The 13970-nt window shown below is 66.1% G+C and overlaps 2 protein-coding genes across 2 annotated transcripts; one reads left to right on the top strand and one right to left on the bottom strand.

Moving 5' to 3' along the window:
- Positions 1-8742, bottom strand: CHLRE_05g233800v5 (uncharacterized protein). Its single transcript, XM_043062189.1, has 18 exons — positions 8493-8742; positions 8346-8411; positions 7891-7953; positions 7552-7668; positions 7282-7362; positions 6985-7071; positions 6560-6619; positions 5798-5863; positions 4670-4768; positions 4187-4443; positions 3756-3933; positions 3286-3465; positions 2944-3048; positions 2514-2714; positions 2079-2238; positions 1694-1821; positions 1436-1534; positions 1-1194 (listed from the first exon to the last, which is right to left on the bottom strand). The coding sequence occupies exons 1-18, from the start codon at positions 8601-8603 to the stop codon at positions 1174-1176; spliced, it is 2079 nt and encodes a 692-aa protein (XP_042924530.1). The 5' UTR covers positions 8604-8742; the 3' UTR covers positions 1-1173.
- A 100-nt stretch (positions 8743-8842) lies between these two features.
- On the top strand, positions 8843-13968 carry CHLRE_05g233850v5 (uncharacterized protein). The gene is made up of 8 exons (XM_043062191.1): positions 8843-8969; positions 9582-9701; positions 9887-10279; positions 10396-10427; positions 10545-10716; positions 10934-12622; positions 12802-13293; positions 13443-13968. Exons 1-8 carry the CDS (start codon positions 8880-8882, stop codon positions 13560-13562), a joined length of 3108 nt encoding a protein of 1035 aa, XP_042924529.1. The 5' UTR covers positions 8843-8879; the 3' UTR covers positions 13563-13968.
- The last annotated feature ends 2 nt before the right edge of the window (positions 13969-13970 follow it).

Here is a 13970-nt window from a genome sequence, read left to right as displayed (position 1 = left end):
GGCGGGAACAAATTATACAGTCACAGCACAAGGCATCATCTGACTCCGGGTTGGTCGGGTGTGCGTCATGCCGTGACTTGATGTGACGCCGCACGACTTCACGTGGAGCTCCACTCCAACCCAGGACAGAAAGCATGCATAACGTGGCTACAGGCTGGCTGGCGCTGCGCACACCCACACGAGAGCACACACACGACCACACAAAAGCTGCAAAGGACATGACTTCACCGGGCGGCGTCCGGATGAATGAATTGGTGAAACCCTGTGCCGCACGGCACGTCAGGTAAGGCATTGGAGTATTCTGTAAATACAATGCAGGTACGTGCGGGATGTGCGATGAAGTGGCATGTTTCTGAGTGCGGGTGTACTGGTGTAACGGCATCGGGGTAGCGGGCAGGACATCCACTCCGCCTTCCGCTCTGGTCTACGTACGCATTAGTTCCGCAACGCACGTCAATGACAGGCTTATCCCACTACGACTTGTCCGTCGTGAGCTGGGCGCTGGAGCGCTAGTACGGAAGGCATCACGTTGTGTGAGGGGCCACCATCCGCATTCAAAGTCTGCACAGCAGCCCATTGCTGTCACTGACCCTCGCACGTGGGTACCGGTCAGCCTACATCATTTCTGCCCTTCTTCGCAGTGGCGAGTGCTCACATGTTAAGCCTCCAACGCACTCCACTTGCCCTTGCATGTCCTCCTCACCGCTGTGTCAACCGCGCCCGCTTCACTTCCTCACCACCCACCGCATCCTGCTGCTGTCCGCCCCATCATCACCACCGCATGGACCTTACGGCCCGCGTCATCCTGCCCCTCCCCCTGCCACTGCACCCATGCACCTCCGGACCTGCTGTGCTGTGCCGGCTGGCCACACGCACCCAGATGCACCCACAAGGACGGGCCAGGGGCTCACGGGTCCAGGCCGTCAGGACGACGCCACGCGTTTGAAGCGCCCAACCTACCCGCCGCGCAGCACCCGAGCACCCCAGCGCCACATCCCGCTCACGCTGCCTGTCGGCGGCGCCACCGTGAAACGGCCTTCTGCCCACCATCAACCACCGTGAACACCAACACCACAACAGCCGGACAGTCTGCCTGGACCTCTCCCAACGCTCAGCCGCTAGCTCTCCAAGCTCCAAGTTGCTGGTTTATCAACAGGGACAAGGTCGCGCCGCTTACTCCTCATCGGCAGACGCCTGCGGCCGAACGAAACGAGGACAGCGGGGATCACAATACGAAATGCACCATCCCGGAAATGCGGCTTGGCAGGTCGAACATTAGTGGCACTCAGTAATAACATCCCTCCCGCAGCCTAGTAGTCTCCCATAAACAGTTGCTCGCTCCTTGGCTGCAGCGGACCTGCCTGCCAGATCCTCAGGAGCCCTGGTCCCTTCTACGCTGCACCCCGGCCCATCATGACATCATGCCATCACGCACCTTCTGCGCGGGGTACTTGCTGCTGACGGCCTCCCAGGTGGTCCGGTCGTCCACCAGGTCCCGGACCACACCCGCCACCTCGCTGGCAGGCACACGGACCTGAGCGGGAGGGCGCGGGCAGGCAGTTGGGTGGGGCAGGTAGGGAGTGCTTAGACCAGCCAACATACATACATGCAGCCCGGTAAGCGTCACCTGCTCCAACCACTTCCCGCTTCTTTTTGCCCCGGAAATGCACATCGACCCCTTGCCCCGCCCCACCTGCGTCATGCTGTCGCGCTCGCGCAGCGTGACCGAGCCGTCGCCCTCCACCGACTGGAAGTCCACCGTCACGGCGAACGGCACACCGATCTCGTCCGTGCGCGCATAGCGCTTGCCGATGGTGTTGCCTGGAGGGAGGGGAAGAGACGGCGGACAGTGCGTGCGGCGGCGGTGTGAGAACAGTACTGCGATGCCCGTGCGTGTCACGCGGTCGAAGGGGCAGGCAGCAGGGCCTCTGCAGCGGACCACCGCTCTCATTCACCTGCCGGCCAGTCAGCCAGCCACCCTCCGCCACCTCTGCCGACAACCCCATGTGGGCGCACACACGCAAACCCCTTGTGCTTCTCTGACACAACCCCTGTTTGGACCGCCCCTCCGGCCTCACCGGTGGTGTCGATGAGGTTGGACAGGCCGGCGGCGGTGAGCTCGCGGCTGAGCTTGGCGGCCAGGTCGTTGAGCGCGGGCTTCTGCACCAGCGGGAACACCGTGGCCTTGGTGGGCGCCACCACCGGCTTGAAGCCCATCACGGCGCGGGTCTCGTCGCCCTGAGGGATAGCGGGGGGTGGGGGTGGGGGAGGCGGGGAAGCGAGTGAAGGGCGGGAGGCGGTGGGGCTAAATGGATAGACGGCCGTTGTTAGTAGTCTCACCCACCATACCGTATTGCGCGCTTGGCGAGCAGTCCATTGGCCCCGTGCCTCCTCGACAGAATACGCCCCAGACGATGGAATGCGCTGGGCGCCTTTCCCGCACGTTGTACCCCTCCCCCCCACCCCTGTACCAATTTTTGCAACCCCCGCCCCCCTTGCCACCGCGCTCCCACCTCTCGCGTGTAGTAGCAGTGCTCGAACATGCAGTACATGATGCGGCCGATGCCGAAGGAGGGCTCGATGACGGAGGGCGTGTAGGTCTTGCCCGTCACCTTCTCCGTCACCTTCTTGATCTCCACCATGCCGGCCTTGATCTCAAAGGTCTGGCCGTCGCAGTTGGACACGGTGGCGGTCTGGCCCGCCTCCAGCTTGGCCTGAGGGGTGAGGGCGGGTGGGTGGAGAGGGTGGGTGGGTGGAGGGTGTGCGAGGGCAAGGGTGTGAGCACGCGTACGGCAGCCATAGCCGAGCCTTCCCTTGAGTCCCTTGCCCCAACCTCTGCTCACCCGCCGGCCCCACTACCCCCGCCGGGTGTGCAATGGGTTCGGATTATTTGGGCTGCTATTTACACTCCTCCCCCCCCCACACACACCCAGCCTCCCTCACCTTGACGTCCATGGCCGCGCTGCTGTCCAGCGCCTCCAGCGCCTCCTTGACGGCCTTCTGGTCCTTCTTGAACACGGCGCCCAGCTCCTTGTTGTTGGGAACAACCTGAAACAGGGGAGGGGAAGAGAGGGGGCAGGGAGGGGGCAGGGAGGGGGCAGGGGGCGGTCAGGGGGCGGTCAGGAGCGGGTAGGCGGAGTCGTCCATACCATGTACGGCGCGTTGCTGTGATCCGTCCTTCATACGGGTGAGCACACGCGGTGAGCAGGCATGCGGGTAGAGAGGTATGTGTGCATTGCCCCTAGATGCGCCCCGTATTTCCCCGCGCTTCGCGCTGCCGCGCACCTTGACCACCTCCTCCATGCGCGGCTCGGGGAACTTCTCGAAGGCGGTGAGGTCGATCTTGCTCATGGCGCTGTGCGCCTTGAGGTCGTAGGCGGAGCGGTCCGCCAGCCCCACGCACTCCACCCAGCCGTAGGTGGTCTCCACCTCGCCGTCCCAGCAGTCCGTGGCGTAGTGGGCCATCTGGGGGAGAGGGAAATGGGGATTGAGGTGGTAGTGGAATAGGTTCGAGGCGGCGTTGGTCATCGGCAGCGGCGGTTCAGCGGCAATGCGACCGACCAGCAGCTGCCTGCTTCCCCTCTACTGCCGCCCCTACCGCCGCCCCATCCGGCCCAAGCCATATCGTCTGGGCATGCCTTCCCTCCCCTCCCCTCCTTTCCCCCTCCTTTCCCCCTTCGCTCGTTTTAGCTTGGTTTAGTTTGAGCTGGTGTTTACAACCCCCACCCTCCCACCCCCCCCCCCCACACACACACCTCGTGCTGCAGGTGCTGGCGGAAGCGCATGCGGGCGGGGTTGACGCCAATCTTGCAGAAGAACAGCCAGGTGCGGCCGATGAAGTAGGCCAGCGTCTCGTTGGCGATGATGCCGCGGGACACGGCCTCGCCCAGAGACATGGGCTGGGCCTTTTTCTCCTCGCCCATCTGCAGCTCACTGCGCGGCGGCAGGAGGGAGGCGGGAGGCGGGGAGGTCGGACCAGGTGAGGACGACGTGTGCGTCCAACGCGGCAAGCCCGAGCGCTGTCATGGGCCCGAGCCCTTTTCCTTGCATCACGCACCCGGCGCGTGCTGTTGCCACTCGACTGTTCCTCGGTCGCAGCTGCCGCCAGGCCCTCAACAGCCCTCAGCCACACAGGTACCCCCAACCCCCCCTCACCGAACCCCCCCACCCGCTCCTCCGGCCCTACCGCGAGTACAGCAGCGGGCGCAGGTCGGCCACCAGCGAGAACTTGGGGTGGCGCTTGTCGTCGCCGTTGACAAAGTGCTCGATCTCCGCCTGCGTGAACTCGCGCACACGCAGCAGGCCGGCGCGCGGGCTGATCTCGTTGCGGTAGCTGTTGCCGATCTGCGCCGCCGCGAAGGGCAGCTTGCCGCCGTTGTAGTAGAGCAGGTCGCGGAAGTTGACAAAGATGCCCTGCGCGGTCTCGGGGCGCAGGTAGCCCACCTGGGGGGAAGGGGGGCACGGGCAAAGGCGGGAAAGGGGGAGGAGGCGGGGCGGGAAGGGGCATGAGTGTGGATGCGGGAGGAGAGGGCCAGGCGGGCGTGACGAGCAGCTGCGGGAACCGCGGAGTGCCTGGCTCGGGTTCGGCAGTGCCCGGTGCTTCACTCGGCACACACAAACCCGCCCCAACCCGCCCCGCCCCTGCCCGTCCCGCCCCTGCCCGCCCCACCATGTCGCCCTTGGGTCCGATGGAGGTCTTGAACATGAGGTTGAAGGCGAAGGGCGGGCTGATGCCGTTGCCGGTGCCGGGGGCGCGCACGTCGTACTCCTGTGGGGTTGAGGTGGGGGCAGTGCGCGTGCGTGTGAGAGGCGCAGTCGGGGGTGGCAGGTGGTGGGCAGGTGGTGAGATGATGCAAGGCGCTAGCTAGGCAGGAGGCACCCAGGGCCCGGGCTGCGTGTTCTGATGGCTGTTGAGCTGGGCGGCTGAGCTGCAGCAACCCTCTTTCCGCACAGCTCCCCGTCCGTGCACCAGCCGCCATGCCACCGTGCCGCACACGGCCGCCAGCCACTGCCCCAGCGCCCTCACAGGCAGCGGTTGGCGCCGCCGCCGCCGCCGTCGCTTACATCTGCCAGCTGATCATGGCGGACGTGCAGCTGCCGAGTCATTGGCGGCGCTACCGCTGCTGCTGCTGCCGCCGCCGCCCACAGCGCCCGTCCGTTGCTGCAGGTGGCGCTGAGGCGCCGCACCCCGACTGCGGCGACATCACACAGCAATAGCGCCGCCCTGCCCGCACGTGGCAGCTGCAGTTGCAGCAGCAGCGGTATGGCGGCGCGGCGACAGCGCCTTGGCGCCATCAACTCCCAACGCATATGCTCCTGCCGCGACCCAAAGCTGCTGCCACCCCTGCCTCCCCCGCCGCTGCCGCCGCCGCTGCCGCCGCCGCCACCACAAAGCGGCCGCGGCGTGTGGCTAGCCACCGCCGTCCTGGGCCCTGAGCGCCGTCGGTCCGCCAATCAGCGCTCAATGCTCACCGCCACTGCAGCCGCCGCCGCTGCAGCTGGCTTCCTGTGTCTCCCCCTATCAGCAATGCGGCTGCCTCCTGCATGTATCCGTCTTCGACCCAGTCCAATACTGGCCGGCGACGCCCCTCAACTTCTCTCTGCCTACTGCGCCAGCCGCGTCCTCAGCAGCTGGTTCAACGCCCTCCCTCCCGCAGCTCCCGAGTGCGAGACCGGCCATATAACCCCAGCCCCCACCCTACCCCATTGCAGCTCCGCCCGCTCCTCTTCCCTACGCGCCCGCCCCCTTCTCCCCTGCCCCTCCTCGGCGCCACCCCTGCATATCCTCCCCACCCACCGTGAGTGCGGCCTCCATGGTGTCCGCCTTGAGCTCGCCCACGCCCGCCAGCAGGTCGCGGATCTCCTGTAGGTGGGGGGAGGCGGTGTGGGGGAAAAGGCAGTGTGGGGGGAAGGGCAGTGTGAGGGAGAGTGAAGGGGGTGGGGGTTGGAGTGGTCCAGAGACCCGGGAGGTGGTGTCACGGACGTGTCGCTGGGAGGACTGGGGCCGACACCCACTCCCCGCCCCTCCTCCCTCCCGATGCAGCACTGTCGCCTGCTGCCTCCATCCCGCTCCTGGGCCCCAGCCACGCTGTGGCGCCTCGCTTGTCCCTTGTCCGGGGGTGTGTGAGGACTCCTGCCGGCGCCACTGCAGCCGCTGACACCGCCGGGGCTGCGGTTGGAGCTGCTCCCGCTGCCACGGCCACCCCTGCCGCCGCACCAGCCGCCGCCACGCTAGCCGCCGGCGCACCAGCCGCCGCCACGCTAGCCGCCGCCACGCTAGCCGCCGCCGCGCCAGCACGCCAGAGTACCCAGTAACTGCCGCTAGTAGCTGCTCACGGGGCATGCTCCCAACCCGTTGCCCACTCCCTCCCCAGCACACTGCCCACTTGCGTGTCACCCCAAACCCCAGCACACTTCCGTCTCCCACCTGTGCCCAACCCCCGTTTTCCACCCTTCCCCGCCTCCCTGACCGCCCCTCATGACCTCCCGCCCCCCACGCCCCTCGCTCCTCATGCCTCCTGCACCCCTGATTATCCCTTCTGCCCCCCCCCACCCGCACCTTGGCCTTCTCCGGGCTGACCGGGTTCTTCTTGTCCTCCAGCAGCGCCTCCAGGTGGCCCTGAGCAGGGGACGGGGAGGAGCACGAGTAGGAGTCAAATCCTGAGCTCGACATGGGGACTGTGCTTGTGCTTCGGGAGTCAGTACGTAGAGGCGGGTCCGCACGCCGCTGAGCAGCTGAGGGTTATGGGTCAGGGCCCGGCTCCGTGCTGAGGTCAGCCCAGGAGACAGGTTTGGACTGGTAAGAACCGGAGTGTCATCTTGTTCGGCTTCCCGCCAGGCAGGTATCGCCTGGTGTCGTCATCAGTACGCCACCAGCAAGCACCCAGCCCCGTGAGCCAACCCTAACCCTCCATTCGTCTGCCTCCTCGCCGCCGCCTTCCATTCTCCCACCGTCCCAGCCCTCGCCCCCGCCCTCGCGCTCACCTCCAGCAGGTGGTCGGCGCGGAAGCACTCGCCCGTCACCACGTCCGTCACCATGAAGTCGGTGAAGCGGTCCACGTGGCCAGACGCCTGCAGGGGGGTTACATTCATGATCAGTTAAGGAAGCGGTAGACGGTAGACCGGGGGGACGGGTTGTTGAGGGGGAGGAGCAGAGGGTTGCGGGCACAGAATGCGTAGGCAATGGGGTTCCGAAAGGAGGCAAAGGCTCTAACAGTCCACACGGCATCCCCCGCACCAGCCCATGGCCCACGACCCCATGGCGGCTGGCGCTGCCCGCACCTTGAGCACCACCTCGGGCGTCACAGCGGGGCACTCCACCTCCAGCATGTTCTCCTCCAGCACGAAGTGCGTGCGCCACACCTGTTGAGGGTGGGGGGCGACGGGGAGGTAGGCAGGCGCACGCGGCCCGTCATCCAACCTTTGCTCTCCGCCTTTCACGCCCCGGCCCCGAGCAGCCTCGGCCCACACAGCCCCAACGGCACCCCTACACCCAGCCCCTCACGCCAGCCCCCGCCTGCTCCCCCGCCTGGCCTCGCCGCGCGCGCCCACCTGCGTCATGTTCTGCTTGATGGCGCAGCCGGGCGGGCCGTAGTCGTAGAAGCCCGCCACGGAGCCATAGATCTTGAAGCTGGGAATGTAGAACATGCGCCGCTCCAGGACACCAGCCTGAGGGCAGGGGAGGGGACAGGCAGCAGGGTGCGGGGTGGGGCGGGGATCACTGCGGCTCGATGCCGGCGCCCGCGCCAAAGTGTCGCGGCATTCAGCCATGCAGCTGCTGCCATGAAACATAAGCAAACCCACTTCCCCCAGGCACCGGGCAGCAACTGTCCCATTGCCGGGTGCCTCGCGCCTATCCATCCGCCTTGGCCCCCTCCGGCCCGCACCCACCAGGGCTGCGCGCAGGGCCTCCTTGCTCTGCGACGACACCTTGCCGGTCGCCTTCTCAAACTCCTGCAAGGTCACGGTAAGACAACCGAAGCAGCAACAGCCGAACGTGAAGCAAGAGGTCTTGCTGGCTACATGCGCCTCGACAGCGGGCAGCCGACGTGCCCCCTGCCACGTTGGGGGTACGTCGTCGTGTCTGGGCGCTCACTATGGCTGCCCCTCGCCCGGGCCCCGTGCTCCGTAATCCACCATGACATGCTGTACTTCACGCTGGGACTCCATTGCTAGCCCACTTGCACCCGGACCCAACCATCGATCTTGCGACCCTGAAGCAAAGCTGGATCTGCGAGCCGCCGCAAGCCCTCCAATGCGGTGTGGTTATATTATGCAACATGTCAACTTGCGACGCGACTATCATGCCCGCGCTGCAGAACCATCGGCCGTGTGCAGCCGCCCACCTTCTGCTTGCTCTCCAGAGTCAGCTTCAACTCCGCCAGCTTTTGAATAGCGGCATCGACTTCACTCTGCAGCCAGATTCACAGGCATAGAGTTTTAGGCCCACGTTCCCGCGGATACCCCAAGCAATCCTTCGGAACTCTGCTTGCCTTCTCTGCCTTGCCCTCCTTGGCGCTGGCCTTAAGAGAGCGAACGGTATCACCCTGCTTGGTCACAGCCTCCTGGGCCGCAGCAATTTGCTGCTCCAGCTCAGTCGTCATGTTGATTCTCTTTGTCGCGAACTGGCCTACGCGACCGAAGTATCGCCGAACGCCTAGAAGTTGTCCTGCTTGACGCAGAATCTTGACTCGTGTTGAGGCAACTTGAAAGAGTGCAAACGCGAGTCACGGCCGATTGATTATCAGAAGCGATTGGCGCGATTGGCCAATTCTTGCCGAGTCTCTATTCCAACAGGCAAAAAGAATACATATTCAACCATCTGCTACACTCAAAATGGATTTAGCTTGAGTCGTGCTCAAGGAACTCGGAAAGCCACCATGGCTCAAAGCTTCCAGTCGTTTGATGGCTGGTTCCAGCCGACCGAGGTGGACGAACATGCCCCAGGAGCGCACCTCTTCGTGTGCCAGGCAAGCCGCTTGCAAGGGCAGCGACCATTGGCATCGGGATTTCGGTTGTGCAGGTCCACGTTTGTCAGCGGTTGCCCCAGGTTTGGGCGAGTCTAGGAGCGACTGATGCTGGGCTGGCTTATCGCTCGGCCTGTCTGCGTCTGTCGTCGTCCGCGTTTGCGAACACGTCAGCCCTCTGCAACCACCGTGTGACGGAGGTCCGCGTGGCAGTCAACGCACGGCGCGGAAGGGCGGCCTGCTGGCGCCCACGCGTTTCCCCATCTGGGTTGGGGTTATAGCGCCGGTATGCTTGCTGATGACGGCTGCAAGCTCAACGCCAAGGGGCAGGGCGACGGCCTGCTTGCTCCAGGGGCTCCTAACATGACGCGTACGCGCTACGTGTTACGTGTGCGCCTACTGCCTCGCCCGCTGGGCTCAGACGGGCTTATGGTGCTGCGAAAGGCCCATGCACGCACAAATGATGAGTTTCCTCCAACTCCACTTCCTCCCGCCGAGCACGTTCCCAATTGCGTCAGCGCTTGTGGAAGCACGGCATTGACCCGGTCGTGGCCCCCAACAACCCCTTCCCGGCTCTGCCCTCCTTCCCCTCGTCTCTCCCTTCCCCCTTCGCAGCACGGCCTGTGGGGCAGCCCCGCCGACACCTCCTACCTGGCCACCTACCTGCGGCACCAGGGCTACGCGGTGCTCAACGCGGCAGCCAACACCGCCCGCTGCACCTTTGACGGCGCGGACGTGAGTGCGAGTACAGGCCAGCTGGGCTGGGAGCCTATGGGAGGCGGGAAGGGATGTTGCGTGGAGGGCAGCAGCGACGCGGCCCCTTTTTCACAGCATACCGCGCCTGGATCATGCGCGTGGCGTTGCTGCGATTTGCAATTGTCTTTGTGCACCTGTGCACAATGTCGGGTGCCCGCCCGCAGGTGTGCGGCGACCGGCTGGCGGCCGAGGTGGTGGCGGCGCTGCACCAACTGGCGGCGGCAGGCACCCCCGCCACCTCCCTGTCCTTTGCCGCTTACTCCTTCGGCGGCCTTATTGCGCGCTACGCGGCCGGCAAGCTGTTGGCGGCCGGGCTGCTGCGGGCAGGCAGCGGAAGCGGCAGTGGCGGGTGCTTTGGTGAGCAGCAGGAGCAGCACCCGCACCAGAACGGCGCCAGCACAGAGACAGGGGCAGGGGCGATGTGGCCGACGGCCACGCCGCCAGGTGCCCTGGTGGCTGCTGCCTCGGGTCTCCGGCCCTTGAGAGCCGCCAACTTCCTAACCATCGCCTCGCCGCACCTGGGGTGCTGGGAGGAGCCCGCCAGCCTCACACACCAGGCGAGTAGGCTTGTGGTGGCGTGGCGTGCTTGCGGGGTTCATTCACAGCGAGGCTAGTCAGACTGTCGAGGGTCTTCGCCTGAACGAATGCTGATTTGTATGACGCCTGCCTACAGGCCTACAACAGCATCCTGCCGGTCACACTGAGGTGGGATGGGTCTGGGCAGGCGCATGGCTGCACGGGCATACGTCCCCAATGAAGCATTGATTGCTCACTCAGCCCGCGCCAATCAACTCCCTTCTGTCTTCTTCCCCTCTCCCTTAGCCGCACGGGCCGGCAGCTACTGCTGGCAGACCACTGGCTGGACCCGCAGGCTGCTGCTGGGGCCCGAGGCAGCGGCGGAGGCAGTGGTGGTGGCGGCGGCCTGCCGCTGCTGGCGGTGATGGCGGACCCGACATGTGTCTTCCACGCCGCCCTGGCACTGTTCGACAAGCGGGTGAGCCAGGTCTCTGAACCCAACATACGGTAGTAATAAGCTAAAGCATTAGTTGATGCGTGCAGTCCATCCACATCAGCAGGCACGTTGCTGGCTGTTAACCTGCCGGCATGCATGCATCGCGAGGCCGCGCGCCCCCACCTGCCTGCTGCTCCCGCGCACTGCTGCACCCCTCCGCACACGTACACACGTGCACCACCCTACCCACCCCCGCCAGGTGCTGCTGGCCGACATCCGACTGGACCGTACAGTGCCCTACTGCACCGCCGCCATCAGTCGCCACAACCCCTACAGCCCGCAGGGAGCCGACAGCAGCGGTAGTGGTATCAGCAGCACCAACGCCCGTGCGTCAAGGAGCTTCCAGCAGTCAGCAGACCCAATAGGCGGCAAACGTGCGGCAGCAGGGAGAGCCGGCAGCAGCGGGGTCCCATGCACTGTTGCCGCACGGCGGCAGCTGCCGCTGGTCCAAGAGGAGGAGCACGTCAGAGGGGCAGCGGTCGTGGTTGGGAGCCTTGACGGGCGGGGCCCCGCTGCCAAGCTCATGGCTTCAGCAGGCATCCCCGGCCGTGCAGCCGGTAGCACAGCGGTGTCAGACCACTGCGTGGACGACTGCGCCGAGGCCGACACGGAGCCCGCCGGCGGGCCGCTGGCGGCGGCGGTCAGTGCGACAGGCGGCCTGCTGGCGGGCTGGGTGCCGCCGCTGCTGCGCTGTGTCCCGGGCTGGTCGCTGGCGAGCGGCTTGACAGCATCACTGGTGGAGCTGGCGGCTGGGGTTGCCGGTCCGGGGTCGGGGTCAAGGTGGGCTAGCGGCGTGCTGGCAGGCGGGCTGCCCGGGCTGGGCTTTCTGCTGGGCAGCAGCGCCAGCAACCGAAACGGCCTGGCTGCAACCAGTGGGAATCGGCCCTCATGCGGTGAGGCCAAAGGCCGTGACACTGGTGCTGCCAGCCGCGGGTGTGGTGCCTGCAGCGAACCCCACGACGCCCTGCGCCCCGCCGACTGCAGCTGCAGTGCCGTCCAGGTGTCCCGTGGCAGGGGTGCCGCCCTCGTTCGCTCCATGAGCCTGGCGGCACAGGACCACTCCTCGGCCGGCAGCTCTTCGGGCTTACATACAGGGCTACGTGGCAGCAGTGGCGGCGGCATGCTGGCTCTGCCAATCAGCTCAGCCTACCCCTGCATTGTCACACCACACGCGCCGCCTCCGTCCCGGAGGCAGCATCTCCAGCCGCCGCACGGGCCGCCGGTCGCACCAGCGGCCAGCTCAGGGATAGGTATGAAGGGCCCATGGGGCGCCGGTGCAAGTAGCGCCAGAGCCTCCAACGGTGCCAGCAGCTTACACAAGACAGTGCTGACGGCGGCTGCTGGCGCGGCGGCCGGGGACGGCACAGCTGGGGCCAGCGGCAGTGGCACCTGCGGCAGTGGCAGTGATGGCCGGCCGGCCGAAGGCGGTGCGGCACTGCGGCGTGCGCACAGCTCTCCCTCCCGCAGCGGCTGGGCAGCAGCTGCGGCCGGTGCCGGGAATGCGGGCAACAGCTCTGGTGGCGAGAGCTCCGGAGGCAGTGACTGGGGTCTCAGCGCAGCGCCGCCGGCGTATGGCTCTGATGGCGCGGTCCCGGCCCACCGCCCCTCTGCTGCCGCCTATCTAGACTGGCACTGGCAGCCGAGCTACACGGCAGCAAGGGTAGGGGCGTTGGGCGGTAGCGGCTTCGGCAGCGGTGTTTTCAGGGGCGGCACAGGTGCTGATGACGCCCTTGGCGGCGGCGGCAGCGGCGGCGGACTTCTAAGCGCCAGTCCGCGGCTGCGCCTGGGCCTGTTCCTGGCGCTGCTGCCAGTGCTGTTGGCTCTGTGGGGCTGCATGGTGGCCTGGCTGGCGGGCTGCTGGCTGCACCACGTGGCTCTGCTGCTGGCGGTGAGACGGCTGGGGGATGGGGGCGTGGCTGTTCCGGGGGGCACCTGAGGGAGGATGCAACGAAGGCTGGGGAGGAGTGGCCAATGACCGAGCGCCAATGTCCCGTGTACACTGTGCAACCCGTGTACGGTGCGTGTTGTCGCGTAAGCGCCGTGGCATTGGCTTGCCTTGTTGTGCAGGTGCGTCCCGACCGCGGCTGGGACGTGCGACTTCCCACCTCGGCAGCGTCCGGCTTACCAGTGCCGCCCAAGACGGAGGGCTGGGAGGAGGAGCAGGAGCAGCGGCCGCATACTAGCCAGGTGGACCAGCAGCCGACAGGGCCCGCTTACATGGGGCATCAGGCCTCCAGCGAGGATGTCGCGCACCAGGACGTCGGCGGCACAGCAGCTGCCGGGGGCATGGATGCCTTGCGGGCGCAGGATCTGGCCGGGCCGGCTGTGGTGCGGGCCGTGGTGGCCACAGCGGTCGGGAACGTGCTGCGCCGGCACGGTGAGGGGCCCCAGGGGGCGCCGCACGGCTCTGGTGCGGCAAGCCGCGGCAGCGCAATCACGGCCGCCGCCTGTACGACTGCTGTTGCTGCAGCTGTTGCTGCTGCTGCTCACGCCCCTCGTGACACGGCTGCGCTGCTTGACAACATGATCACACACCTCAACATGCTGAAGTGGCAGAAGGTGAGGAGAGGCCCAGTAAGGCAGCCCACCTCGCGAGATGTGCGCAACTCCTTGCGGTGAGCTGTGTGTAGTGGACCCCGGTCCGCTGCCGCCGCACCGCTTCAACCCGCCCATCACGATTCTTGGCCTGATCACGCACGCATCCCCAGGTGGATGTGGACACTGGCCACTACGCGGCGCACGCTGCCATCGTGGTTCGCTCAAGCCGGCGCTTCGGCCGCTCGCACGGGCACATCATAGAGTACGCTCTGCGCCAGCTGCGGCCGTGAAGTGCAGAGCGCAGCAGGACATTGAAGGTCCGTGCCCATTGCGCTCAAGTAACGAGCGACCGGGTGTGAGGGTCGGGTTCTGGTCTGTGCGGGCCGAATAACGGCGTTAGAGTGGGTATCCAATGTGCAGCAGGTATGTAATGCAAATTCTGTTGGCAGGCATGGTCCTGCTGTTGGCCGCAGCCGGGAGTACTGATTTGGGCTTGGGCTTGGGCCTGCGCGCACCGTGCGCTTGTATGGAGCCTGCACGGGCGCATTTGAATTACCTCCAGCTCCTGGTTCATGCAGGGCGCGGACCAGGCATTTTTGGCAATGCGATGATATTTAAGGGGCTGGCTCAGGGGACCGCCCTGTTATGGTTTCAGGACGCAATATGATGGGAAGCGTGGGGAGCCAGGGGACAAGGGA

Source organism: Chlamydomonas reinhardtii, chromosome 5 (assembly GCF_000002595.2).
Source record: "Chlamydomonas reinhardtii strain CC-503 cw92 mt+ chromosome 5, whole genome shotgun sequence".
NCBI classification, from domain to species: domain Eukaryota; kingdom Viridiplantae; phylum Chlorophyta; class Chlorophyceae; order Chlamydomonadales; family Chlamydomonadaceae; genus Chlamydomonas; species Chlamydomonas reinhardtii.
The sequence above is the reverse complement of the archived record's forward strand: the minus strand, read 5'-3'. Positions and strand labels throughout refer to the sequence as shown.

Excerpts from the sequence above, each read along its gene's own strand:
- CHLRE_05g233800v5 (XM_043062189.1), bottom strand. The coding sequence starts at position 8,603 with ATGACGACTGAGCTGGAGCAGCAAATTGCTGCGGCCCAGGAGGCTGTG. Across the intron at positions 8,412-8,492 it reads AGGAGGGCAAGGCAGAGAAG|AGTGAAGTCGATGCCGCTAT; the intron begins GCAAGCAGAGTT and ends ATCTGGCTGCAG. Across the intron at positions 7,669-7,890 it reads AGGCCCTGCGCGCAGCCCTG|GCTGGTGTCCTGGAGCGGCG; the intron begins GTGGGTGCGGGC and ends CCCTGCCCTCAG.
- CHLRE_05g233850v5 (XM_043062191.1), top strand. The coding sequence starts at position 8,880 with ATGGCTCAAAGCTTCCAGTCGTTTGATGGCTGGTTCCAGCCGACCGAG. Across the intron at positions 8,970-9,581 it reads CGCACCTCTTCGTGTGCCAG|CACGGCCTGTGGGGCAGCCC; the intron begins GCAAGCCGCTTG and ends CCCCCTTCGCAG. Across the intron at positions 10,280-10,395 it reads CCGCCAGCCTCACACACCAG|GCCTACAACAGCATCCTGCC; the intron begins GCGAGTAGGCTT and ends GCCTGCCTACAG.